General features: G+C 46.3%; 1 protein-coding gene and 1 long non-coding RNA gene across 2 annotated transcripts; one reads left to right on the top strand and one right to left on the bottom strand.

The window, feature by feature from the left end:
• Positions 1–148: 148 nt before the first annotated feature.
• LOC114668527 (rab5 GDP/GTP exchange factor-like) lies at positions 149–23,106 on the bottom strand. The gene is made up of 9 exons (XM_028824321.2): positions 23,000–23,106; positions 14,433–14,593; positions 14,196–14,329; positions 11,560–11,717; positions 8,825–8,894; positions 7,675–7,810; positions 2,268–2,359; positions 1,424–1,680; positions 149–888 (listed from the first exon to the last, which is right to left on the bottom strand). Exons 2-9 carry the CDS (start codon positions 14,573–14,575, stop codon positions 601–603), a joined length of 1,278 nt encoding a protein of 425 aa, XP_028680154.1. The 5' UTR covers positions 14,576–14,593; positions 23,000–23,106; the 3' UTR covers positions 149–600.
• On the top strand, positions 775–2,358 carry LOC127526235 (uncharacterized). Its single transcript, XR_007933875.1, has 2 exons — positions 775–919; positions 1,752–2,358. It is a non-coding gene; the product is annotated as an uncharacterized LOC127526235 (long non-coding RNA).
• Positions 23,107–24,759: the final 1,653 nt, after the last annotated feature.

The raw sequence follows: 24,759 nt of genomic DNA, 5'->3' as shown, positions 1-24,759 counted from the left end.
GTAGGGAAGCTTGTTGGATATGGATCAGATTATTAAGTAAGTAAGCAGATTAGTGCTGTGTCCATACCATCCATTACCATACCATTTTTATTTCTTGAGCGCTTAAAAACACAGCATTACAACTGACCGAAGCGCTGTACAGTTAAAACAAGCAAGACGTGTTGTCGTGAACAACAGCTTTGTGCTCCCATCCACACTGTCAAATGAGGCTGCCCCAGTGATACCTCGGGTTGGATTATGTGCCATCAGTAAAGTGGAGCTGCACCAGTGTGTGTGTGAAACCGCTGGGAGCCACTCCAATGACTTGCTCTGTGTGAGGGCATCATTGATCTGCAAATTAAGTAACGACGTATTTGAGTTGTAAAGGTCAGATGGGCTTTGGGAAAGAACACTTGGCTCAGTTTGCTATTTCATGTTGAGTCCTCCCCAATCTCGGTTTAAAGAGCATGCTGTTGTTTGGTTCAGGTGCACTTCTATGTGTTGATTTGATGTACTAACGTACTTTAAATCAACTTCACACTTTGTGGACGTTACCCGTAGTTAGTCTGTAGTCTTCCTTCATATGCCATTGAGCCAGAGCTAACAGTGCTGTACAGATCGTCAGCTGCCTGACATCACGTTCTCCACCTGTTCTTTTACAGACTGTACCCACTCATCCAGCTCTTTCTGCATTGTTTGAGCTCCCAGTGTCAGTCGGTCTTGTCGTCCCTGGAGCTCCGCAAGCTGCTCGATGTTCCTCCAGGCCTTGTGCACGCTGGTCAAGCAGTTTGTGGTCACAGACTCCTGCCGAGAGGATGACTTCCCAGCTTGCATGTAGTCTTGGAACTGTTCTTCAGAGAGATTCAAGGAAGGACCATCCAGCTTCTCGATAAAAGTGACCGCGCAGCACTACGGCAAAGAAGCAGAGGAGACAGACAAGGTTAGTACCTAGTCATAGAAGTGGGGACAATTTAGTGGTGGTGATGTTGAATGTGCCAGCTGGCCGAATTGCTTAATCGCCCACCCAAGCTCATTTTCATTGGTGACTCTGTTCTTGACCGTGGTTAAGGCCTTTGAATCTCACTAATTGAGAGGACACAGTGTGCTGGTTAGTGGCATTTTAGGGACCTTCAGATCTCAACTTGGGCTCTCCATGAATAGGAATTGGGTTATATGGCCTGTTCCCTTCAAAATTAGTCTGTTTTAATATACGTGACGCCTTGTTGTGAATATCTGGCTCTACAGCTTTCATTACATTAATCTATTTTATCTCGATTCTTAGATCACGCACAGCATTACACTGTGTGGCCTAGTTCTTAAGTCGCTTAAGAGAGTAATTCAGTTTGAAGGGCCGCACAAGTGCTGCTGCTTCATCGATTAACTCTTCCCCTGTGAATAAAGATCAGGCTCTTGGCAATTGACCAAGAAAACTCGGACCACTCACCACATTTGTAAAATTGTAAGCCGCTTCTCCGGCCATGAGGTTGTGCGGAAGCCCAAAGCGAACCACATACTGGACGTTAGAGTGCAAGCGTGGTGGGTTAGCTTTTAGGACCACCAGGATGAGCCCGGATAAGAAGTCGTCTGCATTCGCTGGTTCTGAATTGGCTTCTGCTAGAGCGGCAAACACATGCTGGCAGCACTTACAGATGCAGGATAGTTTATCCTGAGGGGCACGTCTGGCATCCATCTCGATTATTGCTAATGGAAAAAAACAAAAGTGTACGTTATGCACCTTGTAATGTTTTTTCTTTTTTTTTTTTTCTTCTCAGATATAAGATACAGACCAGTGGAGCTCCCTCAAGAGGGCGAACGCAACAGTCAGAAGAGGGAAGCAGCAAGAATGTTGTCACCGATAACGACGACACAACTTACTTTCATAAAAACTCCCCTAAGCAAAAATTAATAATCACAATTCCCCCTCAGGTACATACAAAAAAATGACGGGGCAAGAAAAACGAAAAAACGGTAAGGGAAGAAAGTGGCAGAAATGAAGCAGACAGAAGTTGAAGTTGACCACCCCATGAGGGGCTGGGGTGGGGGGTGGAATGGGGATTTGCCTTTTGTTCAGTTGTGCAGATGCTTCAATGTAGAAAGTGGGTTTGCATCCTGGCTCAAGACGGGTTTCACCTTTGCAGAAACGTTGATCCAACAAATCAAGCTGAAGCTGAACGATGTCCGGTCGATGACACACAGGAAGAACTACAAAGGACGTGACGGGGGGGCAGTGCTGTGCACCATCCTGCGTGAAAGAACCACCTGTGAAATTTAAAAAGAAGCAGTTTTACCTGTCATGGCAGAGAGCATGTGATCGCCGGTTTCAGACTTTTTCTCCAGGCCTGGAACACCAAGCATACAGGCTGTAACCCACTGGAGCGACCTGCAAACCAAAAGAGAGACTTTACTGGGTCATAGCAGCTGGCGTTGGTCTTATCGTCTTTAAGCCATTGACCCTTCACTTGTCTGTTTTGGTGTACTGGTGAGCCCTGAAATAGAAGACGGGGGAAAAAAAAAACTCCAGGACCTTGTCGTACTTGATGAAGATACCGTTGGCCTAAGGCTCTGTCATAAGGGAGTATGAGTCCCAGCAGTCTCCACCTCTCATCTGAACAGGCTTCCTTTTTCATTGGCATGAGTACCTCCTGCTTGTGTTTCGTGCTGGATCATCTATGCCTTACTCCATTTTTGCTGGTTTTTCTTCCTTGGGTTTTGTGACAGGCCTTGCTCACTGTGGTTGCCATGGGAGGTGACTTCAACAAGTGACCAAGCTGACCTGTGCCTACCTGCTCCTGGTGTCTTTGCTATGGGAGGTGACTTCAACAAGTGACCAAGCTGACCTGTACCTACCAGCTCCTGGTGTGTCTTTGCTATGGGAGGTGACTTCAACAAGTGACCAAGCTGACCTGTGCCTACCAGTTCCTGGTGTCTCTGCTACGCTTCCTGCACCTCATCATCCCCTTCTCTTTCGGATTGGGCTATGCTGCAACTTGGACTTTGGGTTTGTGCTCGCTGTAACATTGTCCTCTTCCGACGCACTCGTGGACTTGAGCTTGAACCTTTTGGAATCCACATCAATGGTGGTAGCTTCCAATAAAAGAATGGATTTTTGGAAGACTCTTTCCCTTTCTTCTAATTGTGGTGTTAGAGGCAGGCACGGGTCTTGAACTCGCTACCTTGGGTTTATTACACACGTGTGTGATGGAGAGGAGCCACTGCAGCAATACTTGGCTGATGTTGAAGATCAGAGTTATATCTTCTTCGGGGCCTGCTTAGGTAGCATAAAGCTAACACACCCTCTATCCAACCTCCATCTCTTATCACCTAGGGTGGGATTTGATCCGGGGTCTCACCAACCCTGACATATGTGTGTTAGCCCTTTGAGCCACCGGAGAGCTCCTGAATATACTAGAGCTGGTATGACTTATAACTACTAATGAGACCTCTTAGGCAGCATAAAGTCAGCATTGCTTCTCTATGTGCCCCACCACCACCCTTGGCGGGATTTGAACTGGGGACTCTGTCATTACAGCACACACTCTTTAGCCCTTGGAGCCACCGGAGAACTCCTGAAGATACTAGAGCTGGTATGACTTATAACTGCTATGGAGGCCTCTTCAACAGCATAATGTCAACCCTTTTCTGTATATGCCTTGCCTCTCTTGGTGGGATTTGAACTGGGGTCTCACCAACCCTGACATATGTGTGTTAGCCCTTGGAGCCACCGGAGAGCTCCAGAAGATACTAGAGCTGGTATGACTTATAACTACTAACGAGACCTCTTCGGCAGCATAAAGTCAGCCTTGCTTCTCTATGTGCCCCACCACCATCGGTAGGATTTGAACTGGGGTCTCACCAACCTTGACATATGTGTGTTAGCCCTTGGAGCCACCGGAGAGCTCCAGAAGATACTAGAGCTGGTATGACTTATAACTACTAACGAGACCTCTTAGGCAGCATAAAGTCAGCATTGCTTCTCTATGTGCCTCACCACCCTTGGTGGGATTTGAATTGGGGTCTCACCAACCCTGACATATGTGTGTTAGCCCTTGGAGCCACCGGAGAACTCCTAAAGATACTAGAGCTGATATGACTTATAACTACTAACAAGACCTCTTGGGCAGCATAAAGTCAGCCTTGCTTCTCTATGTGTCCCTCCACCACCCTCAGTGGGATTTGAACTGGAGACTCTGTGATTACAGCACATGCACCTTAGTCCACAAATCCACCAGAGAACTCTTGCAGATAGTACCGCTGATATGACATATAACTTACTACAGAGGTCTCCAACGCAGCATAAGGTTAACCCCTTCTTTTCATAGGTGCATTACCACCTTAGTGGGATTTGAACTGGAGACTCTGTGATAACAAAACTCTCGGCTTAGCCCTTGGAGCCACAGAAGAACTTCAGAAGCTTTGCCAGCTGAGAAGACTTACAACTACTTCAGGGGTCTCATAGGCAGCAAAAGGTTAACTCATTGTCTACACTTCAAGAGTCAACAACAGGATTTGAACCAGGGACCCTTCAAATATAGACCACCCATCTTAGTCTCTGGAGCCACAAGAGAACTTGTTTTATTGTGGTGGCTGGTCACATCTCAGACTTCTGACATCAACTCTTACAAAGAGCATAAAGCTCACTGCCACTGGTAGTCTTGATCTTAGACTCCTGAGACTACAGTATGCCCATCCTAACCAGTGGAGCCAATGGAGAACTCCTTAAGTTATGGCAGCCAACCAGACTTATAATAGCATAAAGACCACACACTCTCTTAATACAGAAATCACCAACTGTACCCCATTCTTTGCCACTGGCAGGTAAGGGGACTTGAACTCAGGACTTTAGGATTACCACAAACTCTTCATAACCAGTGGAGCCACGTGGGAACTCCTGACATGTGGCTTTTCAGATTTATACCGACTAAAGGGCCTTTTGGGTCCTATCTGCCCCCTTCTTCACTGGGTGAAATGGGGTTTGAACTTGTATACCTGCTGAGATTTTGGTGCCAAGCAAGTTACCCTAAAACTACAGTGGCCAATCAGACTTATGCCTAATGAGGGCGCCTCTTGCCCAAGATTAATCTTGCACTTTATCTCAATAAACTCATCCTCTCAAGCAGCACAAGGACTTGGACTCAAGGCCTTGCAAATGCAGAAACGCCTCCTTAGCCCTTAGAGCCACAAGAGATCATCAAGGCCTGCAGTGGCTCATCAGACTTCTAACTACTATGGGGGTCCTCTTGTACAGCAGATGACTTGCTCTCATACCCTAACCCACTACCCCTTTCTAGACCTTGAACTCAGAGTCTTGGCTTACAAAGTGTTAAGTCTTCGATTATGGAGCCTCAGAAGCACTTCAGGAACAATTGAACTTCTACAAACGCGGGGGTACGGTCTCTTTATTTACACAAGGCCACCCCCAGAACATCCCACTCTGCTTATCCTCACTTCGTCGGAGGATTAGAACTCGGGACCACTGGGTCTTCAAGGAAAGAATGGACAACATCTGCAACATCACTAAGAATTTTTGGGAGTGGAGAGTTAAGAAGATGTAAAGATGTCCAAATCTCCAGAGTTTTCCCTAATGACAAGTATCTTCTGTTGCAGTAAAGGCCAGATATCCCCCTCCTATCAGGCCACAAAATGAAACTCTTTGGAGAGGTGATGCTGCCATCTTGAAATGGTGGAAGAAGCCCTTTGACATGACGTTGTAGCAACAGCTGACACCATTCCAGTAATTCTTTAGCACCTGAAAACCCAAAAAATGATCCTGGGATCTCTAAGTGGAGAGGGAAGTACTTGCACCCAAATTATCAGAAAGAAGATTTGTGATAGCAAAGAAATCTCCAACTCTGGAAGTGCCACCATCTCTAAATTGTGACAGATGGGTGTGTGGGTTGGAAGCTACCATGGCATGAGAACTTTCTCATTTGTACGCTCACATTTAACATTGGAGTGCTTCTCGCATGGAGTGGGGTGGGGTGGGGCTTAGGACCACCCTTCAAGCTTATTGAGACCTTACACGTGGAAGGGCCTACAAGCAGTGCATGAAACTCTCTGGTAGCCTTGATTGACCCGATCCAAAGATGTGCTGTAATTGTCGTGAAAGTTGGATATCTTAGCACAGTTAGCACCAGAAGATGTGAGCAAAGGCAGACCCTTACAACTGCCCTCCACTCTCCAAACACGCTTGTGTCATCACGATTCACCACAATGTGACACTCCAGCTGCATCACTGCCATTAAATTCCAACTTGCCGGAAAGTGAAAGCATCTAAATCTGCACTTTCCTGAAACAAAAGAGACTAACGAGTATCGTTGATCTCCCACAGGACAAGGGCGTCAATTGTTTTCCTTGTCTTGGATTGTTATGGTACATTTTTTTCAGTGATCTTAGAAGATGCATCTGCCAATATGTGGAGAAATTTTGGATTGGGGTTAAACGTTTTATTGTAAGCACAATGAGAATATGGATTGAATGTTCTCTTTGGTGTGCCATGGGGATATGTGTGGCACCAAGTGTTCCTCCTGGCACTGTTGAGCCAGAAATCCAGAACAGAAGCCTCAATTCAGCATATGAAATGGAGGGAGGCCTTCATCAGCTTTGGGTAAAATGACACTTGGTGACAAGCTGTACAAGGTCCCTACCTGTGGCCCATCTCCATATGAAGTGTCAGCCAGATCAGGCCAGCAGAGTTTGAACCTCCAGAAGTGACACTGGGCCACTGAATTCGATCGACTCTAATGGCTGACGCACACAGACCACCACCTCAAATCTACAAAGGGCTGATGGCCCGCACTGTCCCCCCGACCAAAACATCATTAGAAATCCGTGGAGGGATCTCAGAAGAGATAGAGCAGCACACAAGCAAGATGGCCCAAGAATCTCACGGAATTAGAAGCCTTTTGTAAGAGAATGAAAGACTCTTAGCGTTGTGATGCTCGCCAATGGGGGTCTTACAAAGTCTTACTAAGTATTGATGAGGTCGGAGGCCCAAACCTTTGCTTCAGGCCCTTTTTGGTATCTTCTACCTCTAAGTGAAGGAAATTAAAATGTAGCCTTGTTTAAAATATTCAAGAAATGTGTCATCTTGAACTTTACGTCTTTGGGTGATCAGCTCATCTGCTCAGTTAACTATTTACAGTAACAGACATTTTAGTCAAGGGGGCCTAAACTTTTGTACATCAGTAAACTCTAAATGCAAGAAGCGATTTCCACGGTTTCCTTCGTAACTCCTTCTCAGGGTCTAAGGCGAGATTAAAGGAGCCAAACCCTTCACAGCTTAAACAAACGGAGATGAAGAGGAGACCTGACTGAAGTGTTTAAAATGATGAAGGGAATTAGTCCAGTGGATCGAGACGGTGACTTTTAAAGGAGTTCATCAAGAACACGGGGACACAGTTGGAAACTACTTCGCACAAACATTAGGAAGTTTTTCTTTACACAAACAACGATAGACACTTGGAATATGTGACCAAGTAGTGTGGTAGACAGCAGGACCTCAGGGACCTTCAAAACTCGACTTGATATTAATTTTGGATAAAGTGGATAGGATTGCCGAGCTTTATTGGGCTGAATGGCATGTTCTCGTCCTCATCTTGTCTAAAGTTCTAACAGCAGTCATGAAAACATCCGAGTGTGACGAGCACTGGCCGAAATCCAGAACAAATGCTTTAGGGAGAGGAAGACCAGACTCACCTTATCTTCTTCTGGAGAAATAGATCCTTCTGCTCGTCGTCAGAGCAGTCTGGGCAGAAGACGCACTTGTACAATCGGGTCATCAGCAGCTTCTCAATGTGTTCCATCATTTGGTGTCTCTGCTTATCGGAGTAATCTGGGAAAAAGTAACGCAAATCAAGGAGAGCAGAGGGTAGAGTGAGGGCCAATCCACCAACCTGAAGACGTCAGGCTAAGTGTCAGACATCGGGGGAGGTCTTGTCGTGTTTCCCACTTGGGTTTGCATCCCACTCAGCACTTGACAAGCAGCACAATGGCTCCTAAACTCTACAGTCAACTGTTACTGACCAAGTGTTCAATGTGGTGTAACCTTACAGGGCAACCACACTAAAGGCCACATCACATCATACGATTTCACTGACATTGTAATCTTAGTGAGTTGGCAGCACACTCCCGTGAAGGCCAATCATATAATGTGATCTGCCCAAACACTAGTCGCTCCAACAAGATCAAACCAGTTTGCTTTGGCCTTTAGTTGTAGAGGCGGGCTGTATGTGTGTATGAGTGCTACCAACCAACGAATGCACAATGCATGTAATGCAGCGGCGGCGTATAACAAACAGAAGAGACGCTCGTCTGTCTGATGTCTCATGTTTTATGTACCACGACAGAATGAAAAGACTGCCGCTCAACTCACCGTACCAGTTAACCCTTCGTACAACACCGGCTCCGCCTGGCAGCACGTTCCTTATCGGCTGTCAGTAAAATGGGTGATGAACCCAGTTGACAAGTTTGACATGCCCAGTGATTTTCAGTTGTGTAAAACTAGCGTGGTCTGGTGGCAAAATCAGCAACTGCAGTTGGCCACGTGTGACGTTCCCCACAACCAGAAGTCACATAACGTGACATCAGCTTAAACTACTGTGCTGTGTCTCGTATTTTAAATTTGGTGTGGCAGTGTGTTGCACTGAAATACCGAGAGCACAAGTCCAGCAGACATTTTCAAAGGTCTCCATTTTCAGGGGTAAAAGTGCTAGGGTTGCGTGAATGAAAGGTGGAAAAGGAGACTAATGTGTGCATTTTTTACAGGAAAACATAGTAGTGAGGACCCTCGTGGTCCACACTACTATGAGGGAACAGTCAAGGCAACCACTCGACCACAAGTACTTACTCTGGAAGTGGCTTGCAGTACTCTGATAGAAATCCTGCACCATTTCTGCCTGCTTCTGTATTGTGATGTCCTAAAACAAAGCAATAAGGAATTAGAGCATGAAGTCATTGGTGGTCCATTTTACAAAACAAATATCAAACTTTTTACATAATATCCAAGGATTAATCACCATCTTTCCTAAACAAAATAAGGACTTATCACAATGTGCGTCATATAGACCAATTTCACTTCTGAATAATGATGTTAAGATACTCTCAAAAATCATAGCTAGAAGGATGGAGAAAGTGCTGTCCTCAATAATATCACAAGATCAAACTGGATTTATCAAGGATCGACACTTATCTTCCCATCTTCGACGCCTGTTTAATGTAATATACTCACCAACAAAGTCAAACACCCCAGAGATATTATTATCATTGGATGCAGAAAAAGCATTTGACATGATTGAATGGAAATACCTTTTCACTACATTAGAGAAATTTGGGTTTAACCCGAACATTTGTGCATGGGTCAAACTACTGTATATCAACCCAGAAGCTTCAGTTTGTATTAACAACATTTGTTCAGACTACTTTAAACTAGAATGTGGTACCAGACAAGGATGCCCTTTGTCACCACTGCTATTTGCAATTGCCATTGAACCACTGGCGGTTCACTGTCAAAATTCTTACCAGATAAAGGGGATTATCAGAGAAGGACTGGAACAGAAAATTTCTCTGTATGCAGATGATATGGTACTGTATATATCAGACCCAGAAAACACTGTGCCTGCAGTCCTAACAGAATTTCAAAAGATCTCTGGTCTCAAAATTAAACTGAATAAAAGTGCGCTCTTCCCAGTGAATTCCCAAGCACACAATATTAGATTGGACACCTTCCCTTTTATCATCGCAGATCAGTTTAAATACAGAAAAGTCCAAAGACGTCAGCACGTTACAAGCTGGATTACAGATCTACGATTTGTCTCTGTTATTAAAAAAATCTTGGAAGGGAGACTAGGGAGACGAGATCTTCTCGGAAGACAATTTGATGTCACGCGAGAGACACTTAAACGTTACGCGAGACAAGGCAGTGTGATATTTGCTCGGACACCACCAGTTGAAGACCACATCTTTATACAAAATATGCTTTATTTTCTACTTTCCTTCAACACAACTCAGTCCCGCACAACTCACAGTGCCTCTTGCCCCAGTCACCCTTCTCCTGGGCCTTCTCTCTCCTCGTCCCTGACTCTGCTCTGTTGGGCCCTCGAGCAAGGAAGGCCCTTAACCTGCAATTGCTGAGCGCTTTGAGTAGTGAGAAAAGCGTAATATAAATGCAAAAAATTATTATTATTATAAACTGAACGAGTGATGCGATTTACAGTGTAAAGCCCCAATAACTCCCAGGGCAGTGTTCTGCTGCCATCTAGTGGATGAAACAACATTATGCTGTCATCAATATTTCCATGCATTTTTTTTTTTGGGGCGGGGCCTTCAACCAAAACAGAATGGCGTAGAAGTGAGAAGCTGCAAATCCAGGACTGAGTGACTGAAACTGAACCATCAATTGAATCAAACCACAGCGATGATGTTGTCAATCGGCCACGAGACGTTGAAGCCGACGCACAGACAGGACCACCAGTGGGTTCGGTCCTGTGAAGCTTCACTGTGGTGCAAGTCGGTGCATGACCCAAAAAAAAAAAAAAAAGGACAAGAAAAGACAGAAGCCCCTGAGCAGCAACTTGTTAGTGTTTGTGTCAGGAGATGTGGAAGTCATGAAGCCTGGAGCTGAGCTTCCTACAATAACACCGGAGACGCGTCGATCACAAGGACCAGGCAACGACATTCTACCTTCTCATGTGCAAGCAGCAGAGTAAGTAAGAGGAGCGCTCAAAGCCACACGTGTCTATTGTCCCGATTGGGACATCAGGCTGTAAAACATGTCACATGACGGACGTGAACCAAACCTTCATCATCATAGCTGTGGACACCAGACAGGCCTTTCCTACTGCATTCATGTTTACGTATTTACACGCTTCCGTTACACACAGCAAAACGTTTTCTTATTGAAAAATAAAAAATTCGACGTTTTTGGGACATTTTTCTGGGGGTAAACAGAACGCTGAGGAGGCTGTTAAAATGTTTCTGAGTGCAGACCCGTGACGGTGAGGGCGAGAGATGCATGGGACAATTTCCAGAAGTGGTCCACCATTTTGACATCTAAAAGGAGCCGCTCTGGCATAGAAGGGAAACGTTTAAGAACGATTTGTGAGGAGCGGTACGGGAGTGAGACGTCGCCGGTGATGGATGAGCAGAGATGAGAACGATGGGGTGGATTTGCGGAGTGTCACAGAGGAAGACTCGGCATGGAGGAGACACGAGAAACGGTGTGGAGCGGTTTAGGCACGTGGAGTGAACAGCAGACGGGTCAAGATGGACGCGGTGGGGATAACGCAGAAGCCGTCGTTGAAGGTGGTGTTGGATGAGATGGAAAGAAGGAGTCTCAGCTCAAAGGATGTCCGAGGCGGTGGAAAGAGGAGGAGGAAGGTTTAGGGGGCAACATTAAGCCAGTGATGAGGAGGAAATGTAACCTTTTTTCAACTTCTCTCCCACTCCATGTTATTTATTTTGCACAAAAAAGGAGATACTTAAATATCAAATCAATGCCAACCATATAGCAAAATAAAGCAAAGCAGGAACGAATGAGCCCGAGTCAACGGACCAACGGTCCTCCTCCATCACCGGACTCCTTACCCTGCGAGCTTCCAGCATCTTCAGGAAAGTCATGCAGTGCTGATGGAAGTTCTGGGCCGACGGCTTGCGTAGAAACTTCAGGAACTCTGTGAAATCGGCCGGCAATTTGGTAGAGGAGGCTTTGGGTGGGTCGGCGTCGCCAGATTTAGGATCTACAGCTAAGACAGAAAAAAAGAAAAATGAGGACCTGTGGACAAGAAAGAGGAGATTTAGGAGTCGCAACAAACACAATTGAGCGTTGGTGCATCTCTGCGACTCTACCGCTATTTATCCAACTAACACATAGACTTGCCCCACATACAGTATAGCGCCTTCCGAAATTCTTCAGCCCACCTTCACTTTTCTCATTTTGCGATGGCGCAGACTTGTCCTTCCATCACTTCAGTTCATTGTTTCCCTCATCAAGCAACACTCAGTTCCCCAGAATAGGGAAGTTTTGTAAATGTATTAAAAAGAACAAAACTGAACTATCACGTCCACACAAGTCATCAGACCCTTTGCTTTGGCTCAGTTTGCACCACAGTACATTATTTGATTTGAGTTGAGATGTTTCGACACCTTGTTGGGAGTCCACCTCCGACCAATTCAGCTGATTGGCGCGATCAGCAAAGTCGCCCACCGGTCCATAGAATAGAGAGCACACCAAGCCATGAGGTTGACGAGGAGAGGAGAGAGTGTGGAGATGGGACTCTGTTGAGGCACACATCTGGGAAGGGTCCCAAGAGCCAGGAGACATTTAACACAACCACGACTATTTCTAGATTTAGAGGCCTTGGGAAGAGAGGTGACCAACAACCCGCTGAGCTCCAGAGAACACAAGAGAAGATGGGAGGAACTCACAGAAGGACATCCATCACTGCACTACTGATCGGAGCTTTATGAAGAGTCGCCAGACAGGAGCATCTCTTTAGAAAAAGAAACATGGGAGCTCACCTGGAGTTTACAAAAAGGCAACCAAAGGACTCTCAGACCGTGAGGAACAAGATTCTCTGGTCTGATGAAACCAAGATCAGTGCCATGTCTGAAGGAAACCAGACACCATTCATCACCTGTGCTATACCATTCTAACGGTGAACCATGATGGTGGCAGCATTAGGGACTGAGTGACAAGACAGGGTCCAGGCAAAGCTAAGTGGAGCAAGGTAGAGAGATACCCTTAATGAAAACCTCCTGTCAGACCTTTCAAAAAAAGGACACAACAAGAGTGGCTTAGGAACAACTCCCTGAACGTCCTTGAGAGACCGGACTTGAACATCTCTGGAGACACCTGAAAATAGCTGCCCACCGGTGGTCTCCATCCAACCTCACAAGAGCTTCAGAAAATCTCCAGAGAAGAACGGCAAGAAAATCCCCAAATCCAGGTGGGTGAACCTTGTCGGGTCGGACCCAAGAAGACTCCAACCTGGGATGACCGCTAAAGGTGAAGAGTCCGAACTCTCGGGTCAACATGATGTTTCAGTTTGGCAAGAATTCCCACACTCCTGTCCTCGCTTTGTTGCCTGACAAGGTGAAGAAATAAACTGAAAATGATTTGAGCACAAAACTGCAACCTGACAAAACGTGTCAAACGTGAAGGGGGTCTGCAGACTTTCTAAATGCACCGTGGGCCGGGTAGCTGTGACTTGGAATACGGGAGACGCAGCCCTTCTGAAATGCAAACGAAACAAGATTAGAGCCGACGTGAGGCTAAGAACTTGCAGGGACGGTCGGTTAGAGAGGTCAAGGTGGAACGCCAGGCCACTGTGGAGCTCCATGGCAGTGATTCTCAACCACTGGGGCGCCGGTGGATGGTGTCTCACACTTACACGGGGCTCGAGTGATTGTAATTCTCCGATGAGACATCAGGTCTTTTGTGAATTTCCCCTTGGGATTAATAAAGTATCTATCTATCTATCTAGGTGGCGCTGTACAATAATGTTCTTCCTTTTTGCCCCTCTGCAGAAAGCAAGACTGACACTCCTGATGTCACTTCAGGGGTCCGACTACCTAGACCCACCTCTTTCTCCAAGAATGGCTGTTAAATTAAAACGACACCATCTTGGGGATTCTGACTTCGAAATACAGTAAGGATTTCTCTTCTCTTTTTTCACGCCTTACGTGCATATAACATACAGGGGTTGGTCAACAAAGTGCCCCCCAAACTCTTTCTCTGTGTCTTTACAATGGTGAGTTCCTACTCTTTGGAACGGCAGGTGGTCACGGTGGGTTTCCACACCACGTATGTCCGCTCCCAGCTCTGACGCACTGAATCCACCTACAAACCAAACTGCTTTGACGGTCGTCTTCGATTCCCTCATCCCACCAACAATGGGAGTCACGAAGACACTTAACATATCAAAGAGTGGGCCGCACCATTAAAACTTCTGTGAGACGTTGCTCTGCGGGTTTATTGGACGAACTCTAAACAACAGGGCGGACTCTCGAGCCATCGGTCTCTCTGGACGCCATCTTGTGGGAGGTGATCAGGCCGCCCAGCCTCTACTCACGGGTGGCACCTCGCCCGAGAGACTCTTGCTCCGATTCTGGACTGACGTGCCGTGTTTTTCCAATGTTTTGAGTGTCTTGTCCTCGGATGCCGGCTTGGCGGTCTGTGTGGGTGAGCGTAATCATTCACAATACCTAAGGACTGCACAAACCGTGTGCGGTGCCATTTCCTTGCTTTGGCGCCATCTTGGCACTGCTGAAGAGTCCTCTCATGATCTTCGCCTTGTTTTCTCTCTCGACTCCAGACTGAGACACAATATTCTCCGCTCCTGCATTAGTGCGAGGCCTGAGCAGGAAATGGAGAAAAAGAAATAAGACGGTACCGCCACTGTAACCGGCTCCATCCAGTTGGGCTAGAAATGGCCACGTCAATCTGTGGCAGCCCTTACCTTGAGGCCGGCTGCTTGGGCTTCCTCTCGCGCCAGCACTTGGAGCAGTAGCCTTGCCAGGCGGGGTTGCCGTAATACCCACAGCCATCTCTGCAGAGCAGTTGGGACTGGTTGACGTGGACCCGGCGGTGCTCCACCCACATTCTCCTGTGGAAGTAAAACTGAAAAAAGAGAAAAGGATCAGACAACAGGAATGTGCACGGAGTGAAGAATGGGGTGAAACGAGATGAGGAACCAATGGACTCCAGCGCTCCACTCTATTAAGGAGGTTGTCACTTGGTCACCGTACAGTTACGACCGTAAGAGAGCACATCTGCACGTCGGATATTGAACTACTTGGCATCGGACTTCGCCCATAATGTCTACAAGTCAAGTCAGGTTGGGGAGCATGCACTGGTACAGCAAACGACGAAACAACTCGGGATCCCGGTTGGCAACCCCCCAGGCAGACACACGGTCCAGTCCCACCCTCTATCTGCCGCAGCCAGATGTTACGCGGGCGACCCCTTGGCCTGGTCTACTGTCCACTACGAGTTTGGTCAAATCTTTGTGACAGTGCATAGCGCCGCATGCTGATGTGGGAGCTGCAGCTGAAACGGTTCTTCAAACTGCTCAGACACCAAATCTCCTGGCTCCTTCAGATCTTAGTTTATGTAAGCGGAAATCAGTATTACCATCTAGAGGGGACAAAACTCTGGACGAGTGTGATGGAAACGTCTCTGGTGCCTAAATATCGCATCATAGAGGTGTCTGACCACCTTGTCGTTATTCACCGACTACCGAAGTACAAACAGAAACTGAAACAAGAAGAACCAGCCATACGTACAACATAAAACTGGCACAAGGACAGCAGAGAGGAGCTGCAGGAAGGCTTGTCCTGAACCGACATCCTCACCGTCACTGAATGAGGACACTTGTACTGTCGGCGGGTTTATGAAATTCTGTGGTCATCAACCCTAACCCTAACCCTAACAGCAAAAGCCATGGATCCCTACAGAGGTTAAAGCATTACAACTGGAAAAACAAGAACATGAGATTGAAGAACAACAAACTTTACAGCAAAACTTTAACAGGTTAAACAAACCAAATAAAAAGTACAGGGGGGAATAAAATCAAGAGGGGGCTTAAAGAGAACAATTAGAGGACCAGGACCTGAAGAGAGTGACAAAGTCCACAAGCGATTGGCAGATGAACCCCCAAACACCCAGAATAAAAGGCGATGCTTTATGAAAACATCAGGAATTCTGCTGTGACGGGGCTCAGTTTAACCGAAGTGGAGAACGGCTCACAACGCGGGGCCAGACGGCATATCAGGTCAGTCCTGCGTGAAGCAGCTCTCGCACTCCGGGGTCTTCATTTGCTTTCTCACTAGCCGGTGATGTTGTGCCCAAGCTGTGGACACAGTCCAGCATGACGCCCGTCTCGAAGGTGTCCGGGCCGAGCTGTCAGCATGACGACACACCAGCGCCACTCACCTCTACTAAAAGGAAATGCTTTAAACATTTGGTGAAGAAACATTTTAATGAAAGTGTAACCATGAGGGGGCGCCAGAGAGCCCAGTAATACACCACACATTAGAGTTTCTAATAACAGATTTAATAATAACAGATAAAGAGGCGAGATTGTGTTGGTTTGGACATGTGCAGAGGAGACATGCTGGGTATAAAGAGTGAAGGGTACTAAGGATAGTGCTGATAGGCAAGAGGAGGAGAGGAAGGCCTAAGAGAAGGTTTATGGATGTGACGGAGCAAGATGACAAGGACAGAAACAGATGGAACAAGATGATCCGCTGTGGCAACACCTAACTGGAGCAGTCAAAAGAAGAAGATAATAAATTTTAATAGATTAATTAGAAATAATCTAATAGATTTTAAATCGATTAAATGCACTTTTATTCCTTTCCCAAGCACCTCTCCTTCAAATAACAAGCCGAAAATACAAACAAACTAAACCAATAAATCCGCCTCCTCCTGCCCGCCAGTCGAGTGTTGCCCATTTCCTCCCGACTCCGACTGTCCGAACTATGGAAGTGGGCTCCTTTGAAGATGAACCCAGGAGCACTTCCAGTGATGTTACGTGGCCAGTCGGATGCACTTCCGGGTTATAAGAAAAAAAATTCAGATACGAGTGTCAGAAGGCTTTGCTCCCCAGTTACCCGAACTCTTCTCTAACATTTCAGTAATTATTCACCGCTCCAATGCTAATCTTTCAGATCATAAAATAGGTCAATACGATAGCAACTAACGAGAAGAATTCACAATTACAGAATTCCGGGATTTGAGGGTTCCTCGAGTTCCTCTTTCTCTAAGCGGCACATAGTTGTCTCGTAACAGGACTACGTTTCCAGTTTGAGATTTTCCCATCCAGCTCTTTTAGCCCAAGACCGTCCTCCGGAAACTCGGACACACACCCGTCACTGAGACAGCGATGTTTTTGGCACCTGGGGAACGCTGAGATGTCGACATCCGTTAAAAACTGGAGATCGAAATTTTTGATGAATCTTTCACTCCCCCCTCTCCCAAAGCAAAAATGGGATGCTGGTTGAGGGTGAGGACTGGTAAGGGGAAACAGGGCTGGGCAGACGCACCCACCGACCATTCTCACCACTCGAGGGTCGCCAATGATCCCTGCACAGGTTTACCTACAGAAACGACATTCACTTCGTCAATAGTCGAGCTCCATCATCCGCTAGGCACCCTGATCCGAGGGCCGTTCAGTCAGGGGGGTCTACAAAGGGCTGGGACTAAACCTGGGCGACCCGCACTTACTGGGAATTCCTCACTCATGGGGAACAACTGCGCGCCCCAGTCTCCATCACAAATGGGGGTTCGATGGCTCACTCACGCCTCTCAGCATCGGGTTCACACGTGTGTGTGTGTGTGTGTGTGCAGCCCTGGACCTCCAAGGGGCTCCCGGACCGCCTGTCACTCAACCTCACACTTCACTGCTGCAGCACACGCCTCTCAGAATTGTTGTTCTGCTGTGTGTGGCCACAAATACAACCACTTGATGGGCGCCTCTGCCACATCCCACACCCTACAGCGAGGACCTTATCTGTGAATATCCGCGGGTCTCACGAAACAAAGAGGCAACACATTTATAACAGCGGATGAGCGAATACGTGGGAATGGATTCCTTCTACCTATCGTATGGACACCACGTCTCACGGGTGCCCCAGTTTGGTTTACTCCTAATGTGATGTCAGCCACACTGGTGTTGTTCCACATAACGTGGCTCTGAGGTTAGGGATCTGCACTGGCACTTGGAAGGGTGCCGGTTTGAATCCCGTAAAATGCCAATGGGGACTGTGATCTGCTGGGCCCTTAACTGCAAATGCTGAGCGCTTTGAGTGGTGAAAATGTACATCTACAGTACATCCAGAAAGTATTCACAGCGCATCACTTTTTCCACATTTTGTTATGTTATAGCCTTATTCCAAAATGGATTAAATTCATTTTTTTCCCTCAGAATTCTACACACAACACCCCATAATGACAACGTGAAAAAAGTTTACTTGAGGTTTTTGCAAATTTATTAAAAATAACAAAACTGAGAAATCCCATGTCCATAAGTATTCACAGCCTTTGCTCAATACTTTGTTGATGCCCCTTTGGCAGCAATTCCAGCCTCAAGTCTTGTTGAATATGATGCCACAAGCTTGGCACACCTATCCTTGGCCAGTTTCGCCCATTCCTCTTTGCAGCACCTCTCAAGCTCCATCAGGTTGGATGCACAGCCATTTTAAGATCTCTCCAGAGATGTTCAATCAGATTCAAGCCTGGGCTCTGGCTGGGCCACTCAAGGACATTCACAGAGTTGTCCTGAAGCCACTCCTTTGATATCTTGGCTGTGTTCTTAGGGTCATTGTCCTGCTGAAAGATGAACCGTCGCCCCAGTCTGAGGTCAAGAGCGCTCTGGAGCAGGTTTTCATCCAGGATGTCTCTGTACATTGCTGCAGTCATCTTTCCCTTTATCCTGACTAGTCTCCCAGTTCCCCACAGCATGATGCTGCCACCACCATGCTTCACTGTAGGGATGGTATTGGCCTGGTGATGAGCGGTGCCTGGTTTCCTCCAAATGTGACGCCTGGCATTCACACCAAAGAGTTCAATCTTTGTCTCATCAGACCACAGAATTTTCTTTCTCATGGTCTGAGAGTCCTTCAGGTGCCTTTTGACAAACTCCAGGCGGGCTGCCATGTGCCTTTTACTAAGGAGTGGCTTCCGTCTGGCCACTCTACCATACAGGCCTGATTGGTAGATTGTTGCAGAGATGGTTGTCCTTCTGGAAGTTTCTCCTCTCTCCACAGAGGACCTCTGGAGCTCTGACAGAGTGACCATCAGGTTCTTGGTCACCTCCCTGACTAAGGCCCTTTTCCCCCGATCACTCAGTTTAGATGGCCGGCCAGCTCTAGGAAGAGTCCTGGTGGTTTCAAACTTCTTCCACTTACAGATGATGGAGGCCACTGTGCTCATTGGGACCTTCAAAGCAGCAGAAATTTTTCTGTAACCTTCCCCAGATTTGTGCCTCGAGACAATCCTGTCTCGGAGGTCTACAGACAATTCCTTTGACTTCATGCTTGGTTTGTGCTCTGACATGAACTGTCAACTGTGGGACCTTCTATAGACAGGTGTGTGCCTTTCCAAATCAGGTCCAGTCAACTGAATTTACCACAGGTGGACTCCAATGAAGCTGCAGAAACATCTCAAGGATGATCAGGGGAAACAGGAGGCACCTGAGCTCAATTTGGAGCTTCATGGCAAAGGCTGTGAATACTTATGGACATGTGCTTTCTCAGTTTTTTTATTTTTAATAAATTTGCAAAAATCTCAAGTAAACTTTTTCCATGTTGTCATTATGGGGTGTTGTGTGTAGAATTCTGAGGAAACAAATGAATTGAATCCATTTTGGAATAAGGCTGGAACATAACAAAATGTGGAAAAAGTGATGCGCTGGGAATACATAGAATTATTATTATTATTATTATTTGTCTCAGACATTACCTGCCCTACTATTTGTGGAAGTTTTTGTATTTAGTTGCTGTCTTCTTAGGTGAAGTATTCAGTCCATTTATCGACTTCCACTTCTAGAGCCTGAATCTAACATTATTTTCTTGTTTGGTTGTGACGTCACTATTGTCTTTAATCGGGCGTTGCTGCCGTGTTCTCGTTTATCTGTGTGGGGGTTGCCAGGATTATGCGGCATGTGATGGCACCGGAGTGTCGGGTTTAAAAGAAGCCACCACAAACGACCAGAATATTCGAGATTAGACGAAAAGAGCGTTTCTTACACCGCAGGTCGCTGTTGTGCTTAATGAGAATGAGGCGCAGCGGGCCACGTTGCTGAGCAATCGACGTTACGCCGACGAGTCCCCAATAGTCCCACAATTCCCCAAGGGAGGGATGTTAGATAGATAGATAGATAGATAGATAGATAGATAGATAGATAGATAGATAGATAGATAGATAGATAGATAGATAGATAGATAGATAGATAGATAGATAGATAGATAGATAGATAGATAGATAGATAGATAGATAGATAGACTTTATTATTCCCAATGGGAAATTCACATTCTCCATGTGTTCTGATGATCGTCTGGGGATTTAACAAGGATTGGGTCACGACCAAAAAAAAAAAGAGACTGTGGATTAAAACAACCCGCTAGCGTGAGGCCGTCCTTCCTTTGATCCGTTTTTCTAAACACTGACTTGCTGCTTTTGACCACATCTTTGGATTCGGACGAGCAGCTTCCATGATTGACCTCTGGTCGTGAACTCACTTGAAAGACAGTTACATCTCATCCTCCGCTCCCTTTCACTATAAACTGCCCTTTCTCTCCAGCAGAGGGCGCTGTAGTCACAACATCTTAAGATGGCAGCCAGCTAGCCGTGAGGTCCAGACTCGTAGACACAAAATAAATTGCTGTGAGTTAAAAGATTCAAAGCCGCATGCTTTTTTACTTTTTATTGGTCTTCCTTTTTTGAACCCCTGGCCATTGCTGGGCACGTTTTTTTCCTCCTGATTTGTGCTTTTTATTCCACCACAGGCCGAGCAGGTTCACGGTGATGGTCCTCTGTGGTCACGCGTCTTACACACCAACCCAAGTCTGGGGAGTCCCACTCTGTCCGCCATTTAGGCTTCAGCATGATAACTTCACAAAACTGTAATGCACAGGGGATGGAAGGGACGTCTGCAAGCCAGGTGGGTGCACGGAAAAGTCAGTGAGAAACAACGAGAGAAATAAAGTCTGTCGTCGGCTTGTTACGATTTTGGCTTCATTAGAACTATTTGGACAATTCTCATTGACTCCTCAGCAGCCAAGCTCAACATATTTAGAACATTACATTTATTTTATATATATATATATATATATATACATATATACACACACGCAATATATATATATATATATATATATATATATATATATATATATATATATATATATATATATATATACATATATACACACACACACATTATATAAGTAAAGGTAGCGTTAGCACATTACACATATCAATATATTATATGTTTACAACTACAGAAATAATTACAATTACAGTCATTTTAAATATTTCAATATTATTTTCATATATTTAATATTATGTATATATTCATATTTTTATATTAATACTCCTTTTCCAATCAGTACAAAGCAGACTGTGTATGACCGTGTGTGATACACTGCCCTCCTGTGGCACAGTATGGCAATTACAGGACGGCACGCTGCAGCCTCAGCGACTTCAGGCTTTGCTTTATTAATTCTATTCATCGCATTGTCTGTAAGCTTAGTGCAATTACCGGAATATTAAACCATAATAAAGTTTTTGAATTAACTGTAAAGCAGTAAGCGGGTCCGGTAAGGCTGCACAACTGTCAATTCTCCTTGATATAAACAAGCCTATGTGTTAATAAACCACCATGACTGTGCAGTTATTTAAAACAGGCTAAGTAAGACAGTACAAGAATAGGAGCAGTAAAGCGGACATTTGTGTTAAGGTTTATCGAGAGAGAGAGAGAGAGCGCCAAAGTGATTTTCAAGCCCACCTGCACACTCGTTTGCTTTGAATTGACCACCAAATGACTTCCTTCATGCTGCCTGACACGGACAATAAACAAAACTCCACCCTACTCTGCCCGCCGGACAATAAGGACCCGATAAACTAAACTCACAGCGCCACCCAGTGGGCCAAAATATGAGGTGCAGGACAGCAAACGGCTTCCAGACACAGTACAGGAGATAAGACATGGCGCAGGGTCCCAGGAGCAATTGAAGGTTAAGGGCGTTGCCTAAGGGCCCAGCAGAAAGGCGCTGTATATAATAATAATAATAATAATAATAATTCTTCATTCATAATTCATTATAATAGACAGATAGAACCGAGCCTCGGCAGACATCCATTTCATTCTGGGGCGCCGCCTTGGCATATGAAGTCGGTTCTTTGAGATTTCAAAACCAACCTAACAAGCGGACAAAACGGGAATCTTGAATGTGTCGTAGGCGGGATACGGAGAGATCAAGCAAACCGGATTGTCCGCAGTCGGAGTCCTTTTAAGTTCAGGAACCTACTGAGATTTCACTGATCTGTGCTCGTCTGTTCATGGACTCCGTTACAGAGCTAAATACGTAAATGGTTCCCCTATGGCGTCACTCCGAGTTTGATATGCAGGACGGGCTGACTGGAGTGCATGTAGTTAGTTAAGTGACACACGTGCACCAAGCCCACCCAGGACTTGTACGGGGCTACAGATGCCATCTTGGCTGCCTGCCATGCGGTCCCCAGGGTTCTGAGGAGCCCCCAGTATTTCTGACTGGACTTTTTTGAGGAGAACCTAAAACATGCAGTTCATTTAATGTGCTGCCCCTTCAAAGATCTCTCAGGCTCAACAGAGCCACCCGTGTGTTACCTGCTCGAGCCGAGCCCCCCGAATGCTGAAACTGGCAGGCCCCCACCCCCCCTGTCCTTCTATGGCTCACTTGCGGAACTTTCCAATGTGTTAAAAGGGGTGCACACCGATGCCAGTTTGGTTCAAAGGGGGTTTATTTGGAATTGTGTGCAGGACGAAAGCCGTTCTGCGCTGGGATCACCGCCCACCCCACCGTGCAGCGCTCCCCGCTTCTTTACGACTGTCGCTGTCAGCCTTCCGCCGAGGTGGAACATCCGACACCCCAAGCCGAGAGCTGCAATCCCCGCGCTCTTTGCTCGGCCCGCGCCGATGTTCTGTCACGTCGACAGCCCTGTCGGTGTCGCATTTGTCTGAAATGACCGAAGCTGTGAACCACAGGATGACAAGCACCCCGCTGTCACACATCTCTCAGTACGGCCAGTTCGGTAACCGCCAGTACAGATCTTGCTGAAAGATGCTTGATCGCCATAAGCGAAGCTGCAGAAATCAACAGGATGTCATGAACAAGGAAATCCGGCGGGTGACACGGCGACAGCCCGATTGCTAGGACCCGATGCCGGCCGGCACGCACACCGACAGACGGCCAGGTGACTGCACGCAGCACCGCCGGGCTCGAGAGGACAAACTGACCCGGCTGCCCAACCCTCAATGCTTACCACTGTCAGCCGGTCCGGAAGTGACGCCACGGCACGCGCTTGGCGGTTCTTTAACTGCCGCGTGACTCCGCCGGTGTCTAATGATGTGTCGCTGCAGCGGAGAAGCTTCACCCTGGAGCTCCAAGTAGGTGGAGTCGGCATCATGGGGCGGGGCTTCAAGGTGCGCGACTTCACTCGCCACGACGGTCGATTGGTTAACGTCTTTTGTTGACAGATGCCGCCTGTTTCAATGCTTACAGACACAGTATGAACTTTCTGCCATGTCTGTTCTAAATTTTATTTTCAGATCATCCAAACAGCGATGGCGGCGGACAGACACGCGCAGGTAAACGTTGACGATGTTTTTATAAGGAATTCACACGCAGCCTAAACCTGTCAGGTCGTGTTGCCTAATAGAGTGACCGGCTCTGTCCCGGAGTCTCGCCACAGAACGCGTTTTCTTTCCACGTACTTACTGGTTTGAGAGGATCGATTTTTCTCCTTTCTGGCCACCTAATGAAATTCATCCCCAGCTCCGCTTACCGGGAGTTCAGCTCTACGCTCCGTTTGTGAAACCTGTTGGCAAAATCCCAGAGGGAAACGTTAAGTCGGGGCTGAGGTGGGGGGTAATAACGAAAAGATGACTCCGGGTCAGCACACCAACACGGACCTCCAGGTGCGGGCGACTGGCTGTGTCGCGTCCACGTTCAAATGGAGTGTCACCCGGACGGTGCACCCAGCCTGCGGGGCTCATTTAGGTCACCTGTCTGTGCAGGCGCCCAAATGAGGTACAAGGTTTTAGTTATGGATGGAGGGAGGGGGGAAGCGCTGCTGCCTCACAATAAAGACTTCACGGATCACTGGGTGGAGTTTGCATGTGCTGCTTGTGCGCACGTGGGGTTCCTGCAGGAGACTCTCACCGTCCAAAGATACGCAGGTTAGGATGAACTGGCACTGGTGTGGGCAGTGGACTGGCACAATATCAGCTGTGGCTCCTGCCTTGCACCTGCTGAGATCGGCTCCAGCTGCCCTGTGACCCTGTCGTGGATAAGCAGGTTGAGAAAATGGATGAGGACTTAGATAGATAGATACTTTATTAATCCCAAGGGGAAATTTACAATATAATCACAGTATTAGATTTAATTCTTAATCTGATGATGAGCAGAAAAGGCTTATTTAAAGAAAAAAAAATTGACAGTACACGTAATAAATTCTTGCACTTTCTTAAATTACTTGTAGATAATTCTTGAAAGTTAGATATGTGAACCTTGTTAGTACACACAAGATTATTAGAACTCTTACCTGTGCCTTTTTTGTCTGCCGAAGTAACCCTTGCGTTTTACTTCAGGATTAAAAAGAGTTTTTACATATTATATAGTGCCTTATCTGTTTGTTTATTTATTAATGTACTGCCTTGTCTGTCTGTTTTTATCTGCATCATCTCTATATATAATTATATGGTGCCTTATGTATTGTATTGAGCCTTAGCTGTCTGTTTTTTCTCTCTTTCTTTTATATAGTGCCTTTCATATCTATTTATTATATAGTGCCTTATCTATCATATAGTTCCTTTCATATCTATTTATTATATAGTGCCTTATCTATCATATAGTTCCTTTCATATCTATTTATTATATAGTGCCTTATCTATCATATAGTGCCTTTCATATCTATTTATTATATAGTGCCTTATCTATCATATAGTGCCTTTCATATCTATTTATTATATAGTGCCTTATCTATCATATAGTGCCTTTCATATCTATTTATTATATAGTGCC

The sequence above is a fragment of the Erpetoichthys calabaricus genome, chromosome 18 (assembly GCF_900747795.2).
Source record: "Erpetoichthys calabaricus chromosome 18, fErpCal1.3, whole genome shotgun sequence".
Lineage (NCBI taxonomy): Eukaryota > Metazoa > Chordata > Cladistia > Polypteriformes > Polypteridae > Erpetoichthys > Erpetoichthys calabaricus.
Note: the sequence above shows the minus strand (reverse complement) of the source record. Positions and strands in the feature narration are given on the sequence as shown.